Below are 22,295 nucleotides of genomic sequence, written 5' to 3' on the forward strand. Positions count from 1 at the left end.
GTTATCCACATAGCCCTGAATTATGCTGCCCAATAGTATTTGTTTTATTTCTGGCAAGCTTAGACCTCCTTTATCTTTTGAGCAAAGAAGAGTAATGTACTTAATTCTAGATTTTTTGATTCTGCCGAATAAATTTTGATATGATATATATATATATATATGTATGCAACATAAGAAACCCTCAAACCAATGAATTAGCATCAGGTGCTGACATTGTGTTTTATTATCACATTAAAATCCATTTCTCTCTAATGTGACCTTTTTTCAAGTTATATCAAGATATTTTCACAATATCACAATATTCATATATTTCAATCCATCCAGTATTTAATAATTACCTGGCACTAGGGCTGCACAGTGGTGGAGTGTTCTTCACGCAGTTCAAAAATATTATTTTGAGGTTTATTGATTATTGATAGTTGATCAAGTTCCTTTAATGTGTGAATGTGATTTTGTGTTAGTGTCTCTTTAAATTTGTACTGGGATGGACTTGGTGCCCCAGCTTCTTTCCAGAAGTTGTGACACTTGTGATGCCTAAGCCACCATTTTATCCATTGTCTATATTGTGGCACTATTTAATCTATATTCCTATATTTTTGTACTTGTATTCTCTAAACTCTATGCCTATGTACGCTGCTTTCCTTCCAATTCTTCTGTCATTGTTATTAAAATGTGGTCCTGGCCAAAACAAAAATGCGATTGTGATAAAAAGATTTATTCTCTATGGCAGCTGTGGCTCAGTTGATAGAATGAGCTGTCTCTCAATTTGAGGGCTGCAGGTTTGATTCTTTATCTGTCTACATGTCCTTGAGCAAGACACTGAACTCCAAATTTCTCCCAATGGATGGACTGAGCACCTTGCATTCACAAAATTCTCACATTTGATACAAGCAAGTTTGGACTGTGAACCAGAATCTAGTGAAAACACATTGAACTGAGAGAGGGGGGGGGGGGGATTCCCTTTCTCAAATCTTCTTCCCTCACAGATTAGGCAAACAGTTATTGCCTGTGACAAGAAAAAGACATTCAGGGATATTATTACCACTATTTTACTCAAACCCCAGCCAGTGCTCAATAAATCACAGCCTCCAGCAGTGCTGCTCTCAGTCTGCATGTTTCTAAAACCTCTTTAACCAGGACAGATTGAGAAAGTACACGGGAACTGTAAGCCACGTCCTCTGAATGTGTTGGGTAATTTATTAAAATGTGTTGTGCACAGACGACTCCAAAAGGCCAGAATTGTGAGTAATTATCCTGACCACTGTTGGCACAGTTGTGGGAGGAAGAACTCTTTGATAACACCTCTGGTAGGGAGCCCAGCTGTGTGAATCCAAGTTCGTCTGGATTATGAATCAAGCCTTCTGCGTCATTTTTTTTCACCCATTAGTTTGTTTGCTTTCAGCAATATATTTGTTTTCTTTTAATGTGAAGCAACATTACTGATCTTGATGATTACTTAAGCGCACGGCTTTATTATAAAGCACTGTTTAGAATACCCAGTGAAAACCCATGCAAAAGAACATACAAGCTCAACACTGAAAAGCAATAAAAAAAATTTAAGGTATTATCTGGGCAAAACCAGTAGTTGATAAAACATGGAAATGCTTAGATTCGCATCCTTTCTATTCCCTTTCTGTCTTGATGATGAAAAATATTGGCAAAAAAAGATAGCTAGATAAAATAATTGCAACATGACTCTCTTATCATTTCATCTTGGCTTCAGGCTTCAAAGGAAGCACAATCCCAGTGACAGTGTTTGAGGTTTGTGGTCAACAACTACCAGTTTTTTTCCTTTTCCTTTCTCGACACATCACAATGCCTCCTCCACACTCTCTGAGGCCCGTTTGCTGCCTGAACCTGCCCGCTCTCTTTAGCGGTCCCAGTGTTATTTGGCCCACACACACCTAATACAAACAGGCTCAGGACACAGAAAATTATGTTTATTTTCTGTGTCGCTGTGAGAACCATTCACATTCAACTGAGCTCATTAAAGTGGATTTATTTGTATTTGTTTAGTTTATTTTCTTTCAAGGCATAAAGCTGCAGAAATGGTCTCATTTGATTTCAGTCCTGTAAAATTCAACAAGAAAAACATGCAGATTGAGTAGTAGACAGCAGCTGGAGCTGGAGCTTTTGGTAAATACTGGCAAATGAACTGCCTCAACTCGAAATTAAAGATATCTAGGCTGAAGACAAACTGTGGACAATAACGACTCACGACCACTGCCAATTCAAAATAAGTGGCATTACTTAAAAATGTTCATACAGCACCTTTAAAGCGGTACTTGATAGAATGAAATAACAGAAATGCTATTTAAATTGTAACGTCTGGTAAAAAAAAAAAATCACCAAACTCTAATTTTCAGTTTAAGATCAAACGTGCAGCTTTTTGCTATTGCTTGGCTTCTAGTTTTGGTTTGAGTCTGAACATGTTCATCAATCTTCAGCTTCTCAAGGCTGCGGTTTATGCTGAAGAAATTCTTTATACATTAATAATGCAACTGTTATACACTCGTGGCCCTCTATCTGCTATAGCTTATAACTCAGAAAATTCTCATAGGAGCATATACAGCAGTCATAATTCATCAAGTGTCCAGGAAAACAACCCTTCATAGAGGTAGCTCTTTCTGTCAATGTACAGAAAGTCAATTGATTGATGACACATTTAAAATATCAACTTAAGAAAGTGGTCAAACATCAGTTTTAGGTTTATAGTTGTTGCAGATGTGTAATCTATGGTAAGTGTCATGGTCCTGCTGTTAGGTTCCATATCTATTTGGTCTTAGGTAGCCATGGTGTATTTTCAGTGTTTCCTTTGGTCCATGGTTCCTGTGTTTAAGGAACGTTGAATATTTTCAACGGTGCCTCGTGGTCTCCCCTCTCCTTGTGTTTGTATATGCTGTATATGTTGTCCTCTAGTTTTAGAGTTGCCAATTCATCTCTGCATTTTGTGGAATGTGTCTCGCATGAGTTCATTCCAGCTTTCGTTTGCAGTTGAATATTTAATGCAACGTTTGTCAATTTAAGTTTTGTTCTACAAGCTGCTGCAAAGTCTGTCTGTATTCTTGCGATGTGCAATAAAACTAAGTAAAGCCAAAGCTGATTCTGTTATTACTGACGCTGTGTTGATATTTTGCATTGGGTTTCAGAAACAAGACCTAAAAGGCAGGACATTGAAAGTCTATTGATGAATTGACTTGAAGACACAGGCTATCTTTTCTGATTCTTACTCCACATTTTCACATATGGCGTAGCCGCTGTTCTTCAAGCTGAAAAAAGCTCCACACAGAACAGTTTTTTTTACAATTTGCCATCATCAATATGCATCTTAGTGATCTGAGTGCCACTGCCTCCATCACTCACACAGCCACAGTTCAGGTCATTGTGACAGAAGAAGCCGTTCTTTCAGGAGCATATCGGAGGTAAACATCCACCTTTTAACTTGAGATGGTAAATCAGTCACTTATTTGATATTATGAGAATTTGTATTTTTGTTTTGATCTGCACTTCGCTTCCCTCTTTGCTTCATCTAACCAACTTTGATTCTAATTTTAGATTCATCATTTTCAATATTACCCTTTGTTAACTACATAGGTGACATTGGAAGAGTATTAAATTATTGTGATTGGTGTAGAAAGTAAAGTGTCATGAATAAATTGAATCATATCAAGCGATGCTCAAGCTCTTCTGGTTTTGATATGTGTTGGATTTGTTGAAAATGTACATCAAACTCTCTCGCAGTGCTCCTTTAAAGCAGCAGATAAGAATAATACAGCTAAATGGTGACCAAACAAAGGAATCCGCCTTTTTTCTCTACGCTGCAATTCCTCCAGATCATTCCGGCTGTTATCCATTTTACCACATATGAAAGAAAGGACCTGCTAATTACCGGGAGTGACATCCCCTCATTAGAACTGACTTAACCACCCCTCCCACCTTACCTGAGTCCTTCTCAAAGAAAAGACAGCAGTGAGTCTGTAGTAGCCATGGTAACACCTGTGACAGATGGAAAGATGGATGACAGATATTGTGCAATACAGCTGAGTCACAGCACACACACACACACATATATGCACACATATATAGGCTGGATGGAGGGGAGCAGCACAATGAGAACGTTTACAGACACATAAAACTTGAGGGAGGGAACTTTAGAATCCCCCTCCATTTACAGTGGGGACACACACATGCACACGTTTTTGTCTCACCACACCTCCCAAATGCAACCATGCATCTTTCAGATTGATTGATTGATTGATTGATTGATTGATTGATTGATTGAGTGTATTATTTAATTAAGAAGCGCCCCAGAACTTAGTTTCTGCGTTTCGCGCTTCCACGGCGCGCGGCCAGGTGAGACGCACCGGCCCTCCGACGGTCACAAATCTCAGCCTCCATCGCACCTCGTGGATTTTCCACCTGAGATCATCGTCAATAACAACAGGGCTGCAGGCTCTGCCCATACACTCAAAAAATATATATTAAAACAATAATAATAAAAAAAAAAAAAAAAACAACAACAACAACAATCACCTCCACCTTTTCGCCCCCTACCTTCTTCAGAGCTGACATCTTCCGACTCACAGAAGGTCACTTCTTCTTCTTCGATAGTGAACGGCACATAAATAAAGGAGAGGCGATCATGTCCCCTGGCATCCGTGAAAACGCTCATCGTGTCGTCCGTTAGAAACATCTGCGGCGGAGCGGCTGCTGTACTTTCCCATGATGGAGGCGGTTCCCGGGCGCAGTCCGCTCCGACGCAGGTCGCGATGCCGCGGCAGACTTCATCCTGTGGAGAAGATGACTTGTTATGCACTGATGTTGTGGTCAAAGAAAGCGCTGCTGCTGCTCCTCTGAAGGAAGAAGTCCGTCAGACGCCATTTTTCCCCCAAAGTGTGCGCCGACAGCGGGTTGCGCGTATTGAACAAACGCAACACGCATGTAACTCCAGGCGCAACTTCGAGACGCAAACAAATAAAAAATAAAATAAAATAAAAAAAAGGGAAAAAAATGAAAAGTTAGAATAACTCCTCATATGCACAATGATCAATAGGAGGTCTTATTTAAAGTGAAGCACACCTGAGAAAGGCAAGTGTGTGTTTTAAAATCAACTGTGGGGAATGATTAGAAAACACTCTAATGATCCAGTTTGATTTTTTTTTTCATGTTGTAACAATTATAATTTTGCCGAGAAACATATTGTTTCTCACATGTGACGAAATAAAATTCCATGAATCACTTCACTTTTACCTTCCTTGATTCCTTGGTGCCTTGTACATGCCTCTGTCTTTCTCTGCTTGTATTCCAGTGTTCATCTACAACCAAATCCATGTCTGGCAAAGCTAATTGCCTTGGAAATAGCCAGTAGGTGTATTTGTGCATTATGTTTATTGGATTGTTAGCTCTAGTTTCCTCTTCATTATGGCCTTTTGCCTGATGAAAGGTGGGAACTCTATCCAGTCACCCACAACTCTAACTAAGTTACAGTAGGTATAAAGAAATGTATGCGTGAAACTCCATTAATGAGAGTACTTAAATATGAAACAGCAATACTTTACAGATAAAAAAAAATTTTAAATAAAAAAGAAAGCTTGTCTTGCAAGTTTTATTTTATGCACGGTCTTCACCTGACCTTCAACTTTCTGTTGAAGTTTTATTGGGCTAGTCATCTTTTCCCACCAGTGCTTCATGACAATGTGCAAATGAAGGTAGACTGCTGTGTACCTGGACACCCCACAAAGGAGACTGTCATTAGCAATGCACCGGAAAAGCTCATACTCAGCATAAATGACCGTTTAAAACTGTTCAGAGCTGGCATTCAGAAGGCAGAAGTATGCCCTTCATAAAATCATACATTGTTAATACTTCTGGCTGCACAGAGCTGGGGTCCATCCCCGCTGACAATAAGTCAAATGTAGCTGCTTGGATGCGGAATGTCCATCACAGGGCAGAGAGAGAAGACAGAGAAAATGCACATATTCACATATTTCATTCACCAAATAATAATGTAAACTCCATACAGAAACGCCCTGAACCTGGAATTCAATGGAGGTGTTTTTCTTTCTGACAGGGAGGAGTGCTCACCACTGCACCATTCCACAATGCACAAATATTTCCCTTATTTTTTGTCATTTCATCGAGTTCCTCATTTATTCCCCTTAAGTTAACTTCTGCAGAGCAAGTTGTTTATTCAGTTGATAAGCCTCAAGACAGTTTTATGTTAATGAAATGAGTGGGATTGGTGAATAGTTGGATGTATTGCTAAGGAACAGTGAGGAGTAGAGGTCACTGAGAAATCTTGTGGGTGTAGAGATAGAAAAGCCAGAGGCTGGAAACTGTCTGCATCTCATAGTTATAGTTCACGCTGCAGATATAACTCGTCTCAGATCATTTCTCGAGTTACACTTTCTAAAAGTTAGTGCCGCTTCAGTCCAATAATGTCAAGAAGACTTTGCAAGTATGTTTCATAGTTTTATAAGAATTGATTAGTTTTGAGGACCTTCAGCACTGTTCAAAAATAAAAAATAAAATCCAAACAAATCTTTAGAGGATGGGACATTTCCAAGGATTCTGCATGGCTGCAACGCAACAAATGTAATTTCACCCCTTTAAAACCAATTTAGCTATCAACAGGTTACTACATCTTTAATATTGCATGAACTGTTATCTTGAGTGGCAAAAAAAGCCATTGATATTTCATACGGTTGTATAATGAAACATATTATCTGTAGTTGTTCTGTTTAAATTGAAAATCGTTGATAATTTGATCCAGTTGTTTCTCTCGTCGATGTCTGGACACTGGGGGTCGCCAGAGACGATGGTCACACTGTGTATCTGTCCATGGTTCTGAAACCCCAATTACGTGTTGTGTAATCACAAGAGCGCCGATCTGAAGATCCAGCCGTTCCGTTATTTAAAATGAGGCCAAATTGTTAGAATTTGAAGTGAATACACTGACATGATGCATTTCAGTGCAAACAAAATGCTTATTGTCTGGGATTCTGTATCAACGCACAGCAGCAACCACAATGATTATCTGCATTCATTTGGACTGGTTCCTTAGCAACACACAGTGACTTTATCTTTCCGTGATTATCCTTTTTTTATACACGATAATTCTGTTGTGGGGGGTTTTTTCTGACAGTTTTCCTACTGATTTCTCCTCCAGCAGTTTTGTTGCCACGGTGATACAGTGAAGGCAACTGAGAGTAGAAATGAATGTCCTGTTATATCAAATGAATAAAAAAAAAAGCATTTCATTTTTTTTCCCACATTAGTATGCATCTGTCAAATGAACTTTTTTTTTTTTTCTAGAAAGAAAATGGGAAGATATGTCACATTGATTATGGACAATGCAAAACAGTGTCCATGTCTTCAACCACTGGGGATGGATACATACGTACCTCAGTTCTGGTCAGGATCCGTGATAATTCATGAGAAACCCAAGTGCAGAAATCCTGTGTGGGAATAGAAAAAGAGTGAAAGATTGTGACAAGTTCTGCTCAGTTGATGTGTTGAGAACAAGCTGTGAGAACATTTGTTCTCTACTCCAGGGGGTGATACTTATTCTTCTTGTAGTGTATGTGTGGACCTTTAATCTTTTGAATCGCTTATTTACTCCACTGAGCCACCACAGTGTGACCAAGGAGACGAGTTCAACCTGATAGTTATGATACTTCAGTGGAAATTGAAGAAGTCATATGCACCATCATCAAATTAACCTGACTTGATCACGAGTTAGTGTATTTTCCTCACAGCTTCAGCCTTAATGCACTTTAAACTGTTTGTAGTTCATAATGTTGTGATGTTATGGTTAACTGTTTATTTATTTACATAATCCTACAATCAATGAATGTTTAGATTTTACTATTTATATATATATATATATATATATGTGTGTGTGTGTGTGTGTGTGTGTGTGTGTGTGTATTTGATTTTAGTTCCTAAACATTGAGTTGTAATATTAATCTCACTGTTAATCAACATTTTATTAAATTTTACTTCTCTAGACTTTTACTCTTTTACAATGAATTTATATCTACAAATTTTTAATAGTGGCGGTATGATTACTAATGCATAATATTATAACTTTCCCAAAAATTCATTATTTGAATTCTAAGCTTGCTGCAGGGAATTTTGAATTGTCTGCCTGCCTGTCATTCTGTCTGTCTGTTAGATTGTGGTGCCATGGATAATGTTCTTGCCTCACAGTGAAAAGGCCGTGGCCCCAAATGTGGGCCTTTCTCTGTGGAGTTAGTCTGTGTCTTTGTCTGTGCCTCTGTGTTTGCCCTGTGGTGGATGGATGGATGGATGGATGGATGGATGGATGAAAACGTGGTTGTCGTAAAAATCTGTGGTACAACTCTAGCATTCTCCCAAAAACAGTTTTAAAACATTCTGAAACCCCAAAAGTTCTACGAATAGCACTCTAACTTTTTTATTGATTGAATTATATTGTACCAGAGACAATGTTATTTCAATGAATGCCTCTCAAAACGACACAGATTTCCTTCACAGCTCATAAGACACGTCATTGGACATCTTAATGTTTTGGTGTTTTTTGTTTAAATACAATTCTTATTTTAGCAGCCTCCAATTGTCCCCGCCCTCTAAAGGTCCTCAGGATGGACTTCTGGTTATTATCCAGGCTTCATATTGTTCTCCATTGGCTTAATATCACATTAGAAGTAATCACTCACTTCCTCTCCCCTGAGTTTGTGATTGTTACTGCTGTTATTTTGTGTGCGTGTGTGTGTGCGTGTGCGTGTGCGTGTGTGTGTGTTGCACCGGCAGACTGGGTCCAACCTGTTACCTGGGCGCCACCACACCTGCCTGGAACAAAAGGTAATGAACCTGCAGCCGGTGTGACTGCATCTCTGCGCCCGGTGTGTCCGCAAGCGGCCGACGCATTTCATCATCACGCATACCACCGCACAGAATATTTACACATTTTCAATGGCACCTCTTTCAACAAACCTCCAAATGAAGCCATGATCAACCTTCACGCCGTTTCTCCAGCGAGCAGCAGCTGCGCAAACACTTTGTTTCTGCCTCCTTCGCCGCCGCTTTTTGACGCATTGGATTTAAAGGCGAAGCAGCAGAGTTGAATTTTATTACGAACTGGGCTCAAGACGTTCGCGGTGGTGGTCTGTTGTGACGACAGCATGAGAGAAAATGTGCGTCTGTGAGTCGGATTGTGTCTGTATGTGATTTTTTTTTTTTTTTCTGTCTGGGGAGGAGAAGCAGCAGACAAAAACGCGGTTGAGACGCACAGAGGAGAAACCGGCGGTTTGTCCCGGCTGGAAGACGTCCAGCTGGCCCGGCTGAGCAGGTAAGATGAATGAATGAACCTAGAGGCTTAATGTTGTGTGTCTCATATCAATTGTTCACTGCAAGGCACAATTGCCCCACACTTACTAAAGGCATGTTTTTACACTCATCCTGTCGCTGAACATTATCTTGCAAATCATGCAAAAAGGTGTGCTGTTGAAATAATTCAATTTGCTCAATAGTTCATGTTTGATTCACCAGAGTTCCCCAAATGACCCTGGGGAATCTGATCAATCAACATTTATTTATTTATTCAATTAGTTTTAAATACTGTTTGGTTTTTTTACACATCACATGTAAACAAAAATACTCTTCAGATATGTATCCAGTCTTTGAGTTTAGGACATCTGTTCACCAATAAAATCATGCCAAGCATAAATTGACAGATTATGAGGTTTTGTTATTTCTCAAAGTCAAGAAATGGCCACGTGTTACATATGACATAACCTCATTTTACTGCTGGGAAGTTGTCAGACAAGTATGGATTACAAACGTGGCCCTTGCTGGCACCACCTGTAAATGTCCCATTGTGTAAACAGTATGTGGCCTACATTAATGTTTTTGAATAAAAGACAAACTGTCATTTATTTTTTAAATATTTTGATGATGAAACAAATTTTTTTGGGCCCGATGTTGCAAGATTTTGGTCTTCTTTGGAAAAACATCAGACTCGTCTGGTTTTACTGGCCAGAGGAGCAGTGGTGAGTCACACTAATGAAAATATGTATTCACTCCCGTGTCTCTACAGAATAAGGCTTCACAGGATAGAGGACACAGTGAGGGACAACTGGAACAGTCTGTCAATAAACCCGCCCCTGCTGGATCATGGGTAACCATAATGGCAAAGACAGCAATGCTCCCACCGGTAACTCTCTCATCTTCTATGACACACAATAATTGGGTGGTTAATATCTCTTTATTCATGTAGATTTTTACATTCATGTAGCCTGGCTTGATACGTCTGGTTGTTTTCCCTCCATTTGTTTGCCATCTTTTCTCTCTTCATCATAGGCAGACTATTTTTGGAACCACTGTCTTCCTGTTTTCAACAAAGTGGCACAATCGTTTGATTTCAGTGTCTCAGTGTAAGAAGTCGTCTGAGGTTTTTATTATGTAACATAGCGAGTAAGCAGAGTCTTTACACTCGGGAGGAAGCAGGCAATGTCTTATTTTACTCCTCTAGAAAAGACAAGATGTACAGTAAAAATACACCAAGTTCTAGGTTGGGGGAGAATTTTGCTTGACCCAGTTTATTTCTTGTTAGGTTATTCAGTCTTTTGAACTGTAAGACTCCAGCCAAACAATGATGAAGACCCACTTCCCCAAACACCATTTATCATCTGCTGCAGTTCAACCTAGTACTCTGGCATATTGCCCAGTCAGCATGCTTTGAACTGAGATTTTCAGTACAGAACTTGAAGTTAGGTAGGGGAAAAAAACTATTTGAAAAAAACAAGTTTTTAATTAGGTTTTATTTTAATTGATAGAAGCACCTTGCCTTTTGAATCAGTTCAGTTCAGTTTTCATTTTTATTTGCATTATCTTTTAGTTTCTCTCTGCCCACAACATCCTTCTAAAGACCATCATCTTTACAGAGCGGGAGAGCAGTAATACATCCTAGCTGATTTGTTTGTTGGGAGGCAAATGCACATTTCTTTATACAATCTTGTATAAGGCTGCTACTAGAAGGGATTGAGCTCTGTTTCTGTCACTAACCACCAGTTACTGACCTTCACAATAGTGGACCTCCCCACGAAACTAAAGTTTTTATTCTATAAGATCTCGTATTAGAGAATTTTTTTCCCCCGTGGATTTATCCTTCATATGCACAGTACTCGTTAACACTTTGGGCACATCTTGTCATTCATTTAGCTCTCATGAAAACCTGGGGCGGTCCTCGTGAATCATCTTCATCATCATATTGAATTGTTTTATTTACTTTTTCCAGATTATCCGACCTTCATGTCATAAATCAATGATGGCATGATGTCTGAATGTACTTAGTCGAGTGGTTGTTGATCTAATGTGATTTAACGTGACGGTGGTAAAAAAGGGCTGATCACTGTGTCCCGTCCTCGCCACAACAAACCACAACTGATGGTCTCAAACATATGAAGAAGGCAAGCCATTCTACATATTCCTCTTGACAAAGCTCACCTGCTCATTAAAAGCCATTCGGGTGACTACCTCATGAAACTGAGAGAATACAAAGTGTGTGTAAACCTGTCATGAAAGCAAAGGCTGCTGACTGTGACCAATCAGGTGTGTTTATCACATTTTGTCATTTAAAGCTACACTGTGCAGATTAATACAAAGTGTGTCCAAAAACTGGACTAGAAGTATTGAACAGATGGGTTTCTGCATACCGAGGCTGAGCAGTGGCATGATGCGACAGGATAAAGATCTTGAACAATTAAGTAGCAAAGCAACCCAACACCATGATGGTCCCTCTTATGTACTTCATTGCAAGGATCACATTTTCAAGTTGATAGTTTGGACATTTTGTTTGTCTATACTTGCAACTTGGATGACCACACTATGTTTATTTAGAAAAACCCAAGAAAGGATTTTTTATCCATCTTGTTTTACACAAAAATGACATTGGAAAACGTTGTACTTTATAAGGAAAGAGAAAGGTCTTGTTATTTCCCCTTCAGAGATCTTGAATCACTATCTGTTGAGTGAAATGATCAAAAAAGCAAAGACAAAATGTGATTGAGTCAATATATCTCTAAGAGATTCAATGTCTAATTTCTCAAATAGTTATAGTGATCTATTACTGTCAGTTCTGCCCACACATGATCAACTCTTAGATTTATCAAAATGTCAATGAATATATTTATATTGTGTCCTTTCATTGAGTTACAGTTTAAAGGCGCCCTGTTTCACCAGAATGTTTGGATTTCTGTTAGAGAGGTGGCTTTTTATGTTAAACATTGAAAACCTCTTAAGGCGAAAGCTGATTGGAAATGAAAATAAAGATGCTACTCCAAAAATAAAAATGTAATGCGTTCCACCTTATCAAATCATTGTCCTCTTATTTATTTACCCCCCAGATGTTCTGCTTGTCAAACATGATTAGCTGCAAGTGCGATGTCAACAAAGTCTAATTTCTGCTTTGCATATGAGGTATTTTGGCTTTGTAGTGCATTTGAAAGTGTCATGTTTCATCGCTTCAGTCTGAAATCACTCGTCTCTTCTTCAGCTGAAGGCGATCGATCATCTCCTCACTTAGCATGATTCACACTTGCAGCTGTTCTAAATGTGGCCTCTGATTTTCATCTTTTAGCTGCCAGCATGCAGGAAGCATGCTCAGGCTCCAGGATGAGAATAGCTCCCCTGCTGTAGCCGAGCAGACTACGCCATGCTGCTGCAGGGGAAATGATGAGTGTGCAGAATTCTGCAGCACCACACAAGGGCAAGGAGGGGAAGCATGAAGAGATCCAAGTCGGGGCAGATAAAGACGTCTGTAGCCTGCCAACACATGCACACTCCAAACTAGCCAAAACTCAGCATGACAGAATAATCGCACAGGGCTCTAACATGAGTCTTCATCAACAGATGACACACGAGAGGATGTTTTACTGTCAGAAATCAAGTCATCCCTGCCAATAGATACAGGATTGGAATCGGAATCATTCTTTTTGGGTACATTTTTGGAAGCTGCACAGATTTGATGAAGGATATGACTTCATAGTAGCAGGAGAGCAGCTGCTTGATGCGAGATCAGGGTGAAATCGCATCTCTTCCTGGATCTTGTCACGTTAGGGAGCAGTGAGTCTGCCAGCCAAGACACTGGCAGGGGAGATTTTCTGCTGCATCAGGCAGCCCAGGACAGTAAATAAGGGAGCGGACACTGAGTTGCTTACATCTGCATCAAGGAAGAGGAGAGGGGGGGGTGCTTTGCATTCGGCACATTTTTTAACTTAACCTAGATGATTTTAATGCTCAGGTCAGTGGCGTTTTTCTCATTTTTATTCCTCCCTCCTGTTAGGTTCTCCTTTAGATTTCTTCCAAACGCCTCCCACCACACCCACCCAGGCAGAGCTGATGGCCATGGCCTTATCCTCTGCAGCGTCCCCGGAGAAGTCACAGACTCCATCGCCAGCCGGCACCACCAGCCCCTCCTCCGCCTCCCTCGTAGCAGAGTGGACACAGAAGCTGTCAGCGGGTCCGTCTGAGTGGGCCGTGATCAGCGTCGACGGCGTCGCCTCATCGGAGAATAATGCCAGCGATGCAGCGTCAGCCAGGCACGAGAAGTCAGTGGTCAGTCTGGGCAGTCCGGCGACGTCGTCACTGCTCCTTTCCAGAGGTTCGCCGTCCGAGGAGAGCTGGCCGGAGAGAGACAGCGGACTGGAGCCACAGGCTGCAGCCGAGAAAGCCGGGGATGAGATGACCTTGGTTTTGCTCAGTCTGATGGAGCACTACAGAGCTTCACTGGGCCTGACCCCCAACACTGATGTCACCACAGGGGCAGTAGGTAAGCTCGCTATATTTACTTCTTACTTTGTTTTAAGAAGCTTCAAGTTGACTTTTTTTTTTTTTATTACCTGTGAGTGAGGGTAGAATTTAAATATCTTGTCTGTCTGTAGCTCAGATCCGTGTCATTATTACTCATTGTGATTGATAAAATACACTTTTTTTTGTGAATTTTAACAGTAAACACTGAAAAGAAGCTTCTCTTAATAACTGATGGGTTTAATAGTTGGGTTTTTTTTTTATTCTGTGGTTGTTTTATATCACGTCAGAGCTGCTTAGACGTTTGATAGCGGAGAGAGAGGAGCTGGTTGAGGAGGTGGAGACACTCCGGGAGACACTCAGGGTGAGTTTGTCTTTGTTCTAAATGCTACCAGCACTCAGTTGGTTGACTGAAAACACATGGCTCAGTCAAATTCTTAAAGTTTTATACTTCTGTTTGCTAATCGTGACATTAATGTGGATTGAACAGTAAATATATCACCAAGCAAGCATGCTCATTGTACTTATTGTACAATACAGAACTGTGATTCGAAAAATGTATTTTCTTGGAGGGTGGAAGTCAAATTGTTACTGACTGGAGTCATCGGTAATCAAATTTAGTTTGACATTTGATTTTTAGAGGTTTTACTTTGCTCTGGATAAGATTTGCAACATTTCAAATGCAATGGAAACGCAGTTTTCCCTCCTATAATTTAAATAAAAGGGTTTTACAGGCATAAGCTAAAAATTAAAAAATGCTCCAAAAAATGTATTTTAAAAGATCAGATGTTTTTTCAACAAGGGACCCTAAAAAGCTGAATGACATTTAGAGCAATTATGCTTGAAATCAATTAGTTTGTCATGAGTATTGAAATAACAGAAAAACGTTTCAGTGATAACCTAATTTTGAGACGCACTTGTAGCTTTTTTTCCAACATATTATCAACAACTACCTCATGTCTCAGAGAATGAATTCATATAGTACGAGTTGAGAGGCATGGCTTCTGAAACGACTCGCCTTACTGGCAGTGTTTGATATTGCGGCGCCGCTGTTGCTCCACAGACAGAGAGGCTGGAGTGGCATCAGTTCCAGTCTGACCTGCAGGTGGCCGTGTCTGTGGCCGACCGGCTCCGCGTGGAGTCGGACGAGGCCCTCGGTTCGCTCCAGGAGAGCCACAGGACCGTGGAGGAGCAGCTGGCTCAGGCCCTCAGCAAACAGCAGGAGACACACCGAGAGCTGGAGAGTTTAAGAGCCGAGCACAAAGGCGTCTGTCGCAAACTGACTGAACTCGGCCTGCAGCGGGAGCGAGTGGAACGGGACGCTCTGGGGAATGCTTCCAGGGTGAGAGACTCTGTGGAGATGCAGAAAGATGTAGAGGAAATGGAAGCCAAAGACCAGGGGGACTCCAGTGAAGAGGTGGATAAAGGAGGAGATGAGATGAGTGAATCGGGAGACTTGCAGCTGAAGGGGAAAGGGGTGGCAGAGGGGTACCTCCGTAAGTTGGCTGCAGTGGAGAAGAACAAAGGGCCGAGAGATCCGAGAAAGATTGTGATGCTCTCTGAGAGATCCTGGTGAGTTGACGCGGAAGTTAATGTCACTTTACGTCAACAAAATCTTGTCAAGCCTACACTTTTTGTCTTCCAGGAGTCTCTCCCGTCTTCCGCTGTCAAACGACCCTTCCAGTCGAAGTGCTGCCTCAAAAAACACAAGCACAACATTGCCTCTATGCAAGGTAGAACACTGCTCGACTGTGAAATACCTTCAGGAACATTATCAACCTCTGTGAGATCAATCGACAAGTTCTTACCTCCTCCAGAAAGAAGAGCCAACCAAAGAGAGAAGAATAGATCGAATTTTAAAGCGACAGGACAGCTGGTCTAATTTTTACACAGGTGACCTGAAAAAGACCGTAAAATCACATTTTCTGACACATGAAACCTCCAGCCAGATGACTGATGCTGCATTTATGTGTTACAGGAAAACAGGGTGAGGAACAAAGCTCAGAATCTATCAGGTGTGTAGCTGTTTGTCCTTTTTACTTGAACATAATAACACTTTTAAATCAATACTGGTGTGTGAAGCAAAAACGTGTGATTGTATATAAAGCCAATAGATATTATGGTCTGCCGGGGATGTCGCTTCATTCACTGTGAGATGGATTTTATCAGTAGAGGAGCAATTGAATCCACCAAACTGGCAGCCGAACCCCCAATCTCCCCAGAAAATCCCCCCGTGCAGGTATTTTATTAAATAAATCGAAGGGAATAATTGATTCTTCCCAGGCCTCAGGATGGTTTCAGTGCTCTGCTGAGGCGCCATGGCGGCTCCAGGAGAAACTCACTGCTGCGTTGGTGCCAAGGTCGAACTCAAGGTTATAAGGTGAGGGAAAGACGCTAATAATAATATTCTGAATGACTGAAGTTACTCTATCAGGTGGAAAACAATGAAGAAAAATTATACAAATGTAAAGAAAAAAACAGCAATGATCTGTAATCTTCATGTGTTTTCAATACTTTTTGACAGAATATTGAGATCACCAACTTCAGCAGCAGCTGGGAAGACGGTTTGGCCTTCTGCGCTGTTTATCACACCTATTTACCGACTTGCATCTCTTTTGACAGCCTCAACCCAGCGGACAAGGTAAAAACTGACACTATATGCATTCAAAATGGAAAAAAGTTTTTTAAAAGAAAGTTTGTGGGAAAATTCATTAGGAGAGAAGATAACTGGGACCAAAATAGCTCTATGCCCTGGAACCTTTAAAGTTTGAGCTTGGGTCATAAATTTTAAAACAGAAATGAAAATGACACTTTGCCATTCAATTGCGAATTCGCGCCCAAACGAAATTTCTCAAAAGTGTTTTAATGCTGTGGTTATTTTTGCAGAAGGGAAACTTGGATCTTGCTTTTAAGACAGGGGCGAGCGTGGGGATCACTGCCACACTGGTGGGAGCACGTTTATTTTTAACCAATGATTTTGCCAGTTTATTCATTGGGTTACCAGGATACATCATATTTTCTCTGTTTCCATGACAGTCTGTGGAGGAGATACTGAAAGCAGACGGGCCGGACTGGCAGCGTGTGCTGGGATATGTCGAAAGTATTTTCCGTCACTTTGAGACGTGAAGGACTTGAAACTCCGTCCACATGAAGCGGTTCTCCAAACGACCTCCTCGGCCTGGATTGATCGCTTGTCCTCAGTATTAAGACTTTGCTTGACTTTTACGTTTGGGTTCGGTCTCCTTCACACAGGAACGGCTGCTTGCTGATGATGGGATGGAAGAAACTTGACTGTGTTTCACCCTCACAACACTTTTATTTTCCTACATACACAGCAGTGATTGTTGCGGGTGAATACGCACAGGAATCAGAATTAAGTACTTCCACGCTACCGTCACCTCAGTGGGTGCGCGAGCAATTTGCCTTTAAAGAAGTGAACGAGCACTTTATTAATCATTGTATAATAATTTTAGTGGCTGGTTACAGAATGTGGGTGTAGACTATTTATCTTAACAATTATTTATTTTTCTCATGTTCTCTTGCCGTTCTATTATGATGTCAGCATGTGTCTGTGATGATGACCGGGGTTAGACCCATATTTTATATGTTGGAATAGAAATGTTTTAACTATAAACACTCCTGATGCTAAGTAATATTTCCTGTGGGGAGTGAGTATGTGTGTAATCAGATTTTTTTTAATGAAACATGTTTATCATATATAAATCTTACTGCAATAATAAAGTATGTATAATGAAATTCTGTTCGTCTCCCTACGTACTCTATTATCACACAGAAATTCAGAGAAAACGATTTAATTTCAATATATAACAAACAAATTGACATAGTAAAAAAAAAAGGTACAAAATGGCATTACAGGAATTCAGTAACATTTGGAAATGGTTAAAGTATAATAATAAATACAAAACAAAATGCTTTAAATGATGACGTAATTTGAAGGGAAAAAAAGCTTTCTTTGTTAGACCGTATCAATGTTTTGTGTTTTAAACACACAAAAAGTAAAGATGGAGCATAGAGGATCTTGGAAATGCACAAAGTGGATGAGTAGATCTAGAGCATTAAATATAACCTTGCAGCTGATGGATGAGCAGAAATAGTTCCTATGAGGCTGGAATGGCGCCTCCTATAGGCGGTGTTGATAGCGGCGGCAGCAGGAGGGACTTCAGTTTGGCTGACATGGCGGCAATTTCTGGGTCCTGAGTTTCATATATCTTCACCAGTCTGGCAAATTTAAGGACGCCTGGAAGCGAAGCACAATCAGAACGACAAAGCATGGTAAAGAATCACATGAAACCTACTGGGTGAGAAATTACAATTAGTTTTAAACAGAAAAAAACTTCATTTAATACAACCTTTACCATTTGAAGGGCATCATCGGTTTGATTTCCAATACTTGCTCTCCTCTGATAATTTGCGTAGTGAAGTGCCTTGAATTCAACCATATCTGCCACCTCTTTCTTGTAATCCCAGACAGACTTAATAAAATGGGGATTAGTGATCTTGCTATTCAAAATGATCATTGAATGTTCAGATAGCCAATCAGCTGCTTTACGACTGTGCCTCAAACTTATTTATATAGTGTCAAAGGACTCCGAGCCCAAAGTTTCCCAGAAAATTAATGAACCAAAGAATAATTTCATTATTGACTGCATTTTTGTGAATCACAAACTGATAAATTTGCTTAGATGTATCACTTTTTGTTTTAATCAGGAAGCGGTATTTTAATGTTTTTCCCTTCAATTATCAGTTTACAAGACAAAGAACTAAAGGAATTTTCACATGAGCATCTTAAATATCTTCAGCCTCTCACCATGCAAACTGTGCAGTAGTTACAGATTGTTTTTTTTGTTTTTTTAATAGAAACATGGAAGCAGAAACCTCACCCTCTCCTTCATTGTTAAATCCGTAGGCTTTGATGACTTCTTGTTGTATCTGGGTGGCCACAGGCAGCACGAGCTGCAGCATCTTCCCCATGTCATTGCAGGAACTCTCTCGGGCTTCATCCATCCGCGCAGCATTTTCTGGGACTGCGAAGGCCTGAATCACCTCGCTCAGGACCACTGCGAAGACAACCACAACTACATCAGCACATTTTATGCAGCACCTTTTTCATTGCAGGTTCCCATCTTTCAGGTCATGTAAATGAAAACCAAATACCTTTAACCTTTCATCAGGCAAGTGGCCATATTTAGTTTCTGGATCTTAGTTTCTTAGTACAAACTAAGAAACTGATATTGCAAACATGGTTTCAACAACCCTTTGAGGAACTAATGAAGGAGCTGCTTGAAAAGAGAACAATCTGATAAATCTTGACAGTATAGAGACATCCTGGTCCATGGTAATACTACATGCTGCTTCAAATGGGAACTAAATAATTTGCTACAAAACTAAATAAGTTGCTCGTCTGATGTCAGAACAAAGTCAGTCTTACACGTGTGAATACTCAATGCTGCAAAAGTTCTACATCCATCCTACAACATGGGTCACCTGGGTGACTAAAAGAAGCAGAAAGGGGATGTGAAGCAGTCCCACTCACCTCGAGTCTGTTCAACAGTCAGGGTGGGCTGCTGTGCTGGAGCTGAGGCCATTACTGCAGAACAAATAACAGAAAAAAAAGTTAGTTATTTACATTAAATGAAATAATGCATTTAACTGATCAAACTAGGCGAAAACTGAAGATGTAGAGTACAAATATCTGGAGGTAAACATTGACAATACACCAAAGCTGTGTCTATTTTTTGAGGTGACTGAGGTCCTCCAACATCAGTCCTTCTATGCTGAAGTTGTTTTATGAGTCGATGGTGACGAGCGATATTCTCTTTGCCGTTGCATGATGGAGCAGCAGGCTGAGGGTGGCTGACACCAACAGGCTCAACAATGTCTCCCATCCTCCATGATGTCCTGGTCAGCTGCAGGAGCTGTGTATTTCAGGGCGCCACAGGGGATCCACCCTTCCTGTGGCTATCAATAACACTTCTTTGTAAATAGTGTTTTGTTTTTGTTGTGTGTTTACTATGAAGCCATTCTTATATTAGTAACTGTTTAAGCCGTGTACATATTAATATTTACTTATTGTCTTTTTTTGACATTTTAACTTTCCATTCTATGCATTCCATTCTATTATGTATGGAGCAACGCTGTAAAAGGCGTTCCCTCTGGAATCAATAAAGTATTTTCTACCACATTCCATTCTATTCTATTGAAGGTCTTTCATGATGGTGTACTGTAAAACAATATGGATACAGTTGTTGAATCTAAATGATGAGGAGGTGCTTTATAGTTCCTCGTACAGGTGGCGAAAACCAACGCAAAGGTGCAGCCAAGTGCAGAAAACAGTAAATGTAATTAAACCGGCGTAATAAAACATCAGACACGTAAACACACAGCAGGCAGGCGAGGTGTGTGTGATGAGGAGCTGAACCTCATCATCGTTTCACACTACTTCCGACTTCACACGTCACGTGAGGGAACAACAGCTCAGCGGACGATGATCCACCACACCGCAGACTAAACTGCACATTACTATCGAGGGAATTAGTGGCAAAACATTAACAAAAATAAAGGTTTGGAAACTCACCGGTGACGAAAACAGCTGAGCTGTAGCCAGAGAGGAAATGTCGTAAAACCACGCCGGTTTGCGACAATGACTTCCGTTTTCCGGCAAACGCTGACGTTCGACGTTTAAGCTAAAGTGATAGCAACCATGCAACATTTCCACGAAGAAGTTACAGTTCAAGAAAGACAGCCTTATTGCTTCACAATCTCTACCCAACGAGGAGTGGGAGCGCTTACAGTTTTTTGAATGAGGAGCCCCAGTTGTTGTTGTTGCTAATATTCGCCGCTCGTGGAGTTTGGGTATCGATGGAAAAGAGATTGGCGGAGTTCAGAGCCAGAAAACTGGCTCAAAATGTCGATAAGACGAGTGAAAGGTCCCCCTGTCCTCCGCACTCTGGGGCACAGGATGATGAGCATGTCGATGGAAGGAGTCAAAAATCGGACTGTCCACATTCTGGGGAACAGGTTGCAGTGGAAACCGAAGCCCAGTCTGAAACATCTCCAACAGCTGGCTGTCATCAACCACAGAGGGCAGAAAACAACCCAACACTAAGCTCCCAAAGCCAGGTAATAAAAGTCCCCTGAGCAAAGTATATGAAGTTGAATAACTTGTTAAGTGTTGCTGATAAGATGTGGACGTTTTTTGACTCCAGATTGTATCGGTACGGCATGTTTCATATGCAATCGTACAATCTGACGGTGTGCAATATCATCAATAATGCTGTAGGGGGCAGTGATGAGTCACTGTACTGTCCAGCCTTTCCAGTTTCCAATGCAAAAGATTTTACTTTGTTAGTTTACCTTCTTTATTGATGCCTTTCTTATTCACATTATTTGGATGCATATCATTTATTCCCATGCAAATCACTGTGATTTGCCTTGTTTCTGAATGCTGCTATATAAATACATTTTCCTTGCCATAAGCCCCCACTCCCAAGACATTTTAAGGTGTTACAGCTGATTTTGGGCAAATGCTGACCCTCCAATCATTACACCAACATGCAACCCACTCCTAACAGTGTATGTAAAGTCTTCTATATAAACCACACATAAAATGTTACCTCGGCAACTTATTTACCTTCCAGACACAAAATGCAATTGAGATTGCTTTACAAAAAAAAAAAGAAATACTTTAATTCACCAAAGCATCAAATTCAAAAGAAAGCTACACATGAACTGCAAAAGACAAGTGTAGAGTAAAAACTATTTAAGAGACGAGAAATATTCAGATTGAAGTTGAACTGTTAAAAATATATGAATGAATGAATACAATGAAAGTAAAACACAGGGAATAATTGAAATTTGGTTAAAACAAATGGAATGTGAAAAATGCAACCTGAAGTGAAAGCTGTTATGTCTTCTGTTGGTAAATGTCTAAAAATCACTGTTCTGGGTCGCACACAGTTTTTTTTAATGTCCGTCTTGTGTCTGCTGCGTCTCCTGTAGAGCGGAAGAGACTGGCTGCTGGACAGCGCTCTGGGACGGTGGCTGGCCTCCAAGCAGCTCGTCGTCTCAAACGTGATCTTGCTCAAAGTGCTGCTGTGGCTGGTTCTCCTGGGTCTGTTTGTGGAGCTGGAGTTCGGCCTGGCCTTCTTCGTCCTCTCGCTCTTCTACTGGCTCTACGAAGGCCTCCGCAGCCCGGCGCCACGCGAGCCCGGAGAGCTGAGCGCCTACTCCGTGTTCAACCCAGACTGTCAACCTCTGCTGGGCTCCATCACTGCAGAGCAGCTGGAGGGGGAGATGGGTTACAGACATCTGGCGAGCAGATGAAAGGCTCATATTTGCACATTTATAGATAATTAGAAGATATTTCTTCCCCTGGGAAAATGGTAATTTAATTAAAAAAATGTTTTGTCCTGTTCTAATTTCAGTTGATTACTTTTCTATTGCACATTAAACTGGAATTGAGGTCACTGGCTAGTGATGTTCCTGTT

At 40.7% G+C, this 22,295-nt stretch overlaps 2 protein-coding genes across 2 annotated transcripts; one reads left to right on the top strand and one right to left on the bottom strand.

Annotated features, from left to right (window-relative positions):
• Nucleotides 1-17,728: 17,728 nt before the first annotated feature.
• On the bottom strand, nucleotides 17,729-20,397 carry grcc10 (gene rich cluster, C10 gene). The gene is made up of 4 exons (XM_080514349.1): nucleotides 20,384-20,397; nucleotides 19,343-19,396; nucleotides 18,690-18,866; nucleotides 17,729-18,046 (listed from the first exon to the last, which is right to left on the bottom strand). Exons 2-4 carry the CDS (start codon nucleotides 19,392-19,394, stop codon nucleotides 17,907-17,909), a joined length of 369 nt encoding a protein of 122 aa, XP_080370475.1. The 5' UTR covers nucleotides 19,395-19,396; nucleotides 20,384-20,397; the 3' UTR covers nucleotides 17,729-17,906.
• Nucleotides 20,398-20,487: 90 nt separating this feature from the next.
• On the top strand, nucleotides 20,488-22,264 carry saysd1 (SAYSVFN motif domain containing 1). The gene is made up of 2 exons (XM_080514173.1): nucleotides 20,488-20,928; nucleotides 21,808-22,264. The coding sequence occupies exons 1-2, from the start codon at nucleotides 20,668-20,670 to the stop codon at nucleotides 22,129-22,131; spliced, it is 585 nt and encodes a 194-aa protein (XP_080370299.1). The 5' UTR covers nucleotides 20,488-20,667; the 3' UTR covers nucleotides 22,132-22,264.
• The last annotated feature ends 31 nt before the right edge of the window (nucleotides 22,265-22,295 follow it).

Source organism: Blennius ocellaris (assembly GCF_963422515.1).
Source record: "Blennius ocellaris genome assembly, chromosome: 18".
Lineage (NCBI taxonomy): Eukaryota > Metazoa > Chordata > Actinopteri > Blenniiformes > Blenniidae > Blennius > Blennius ocellaris.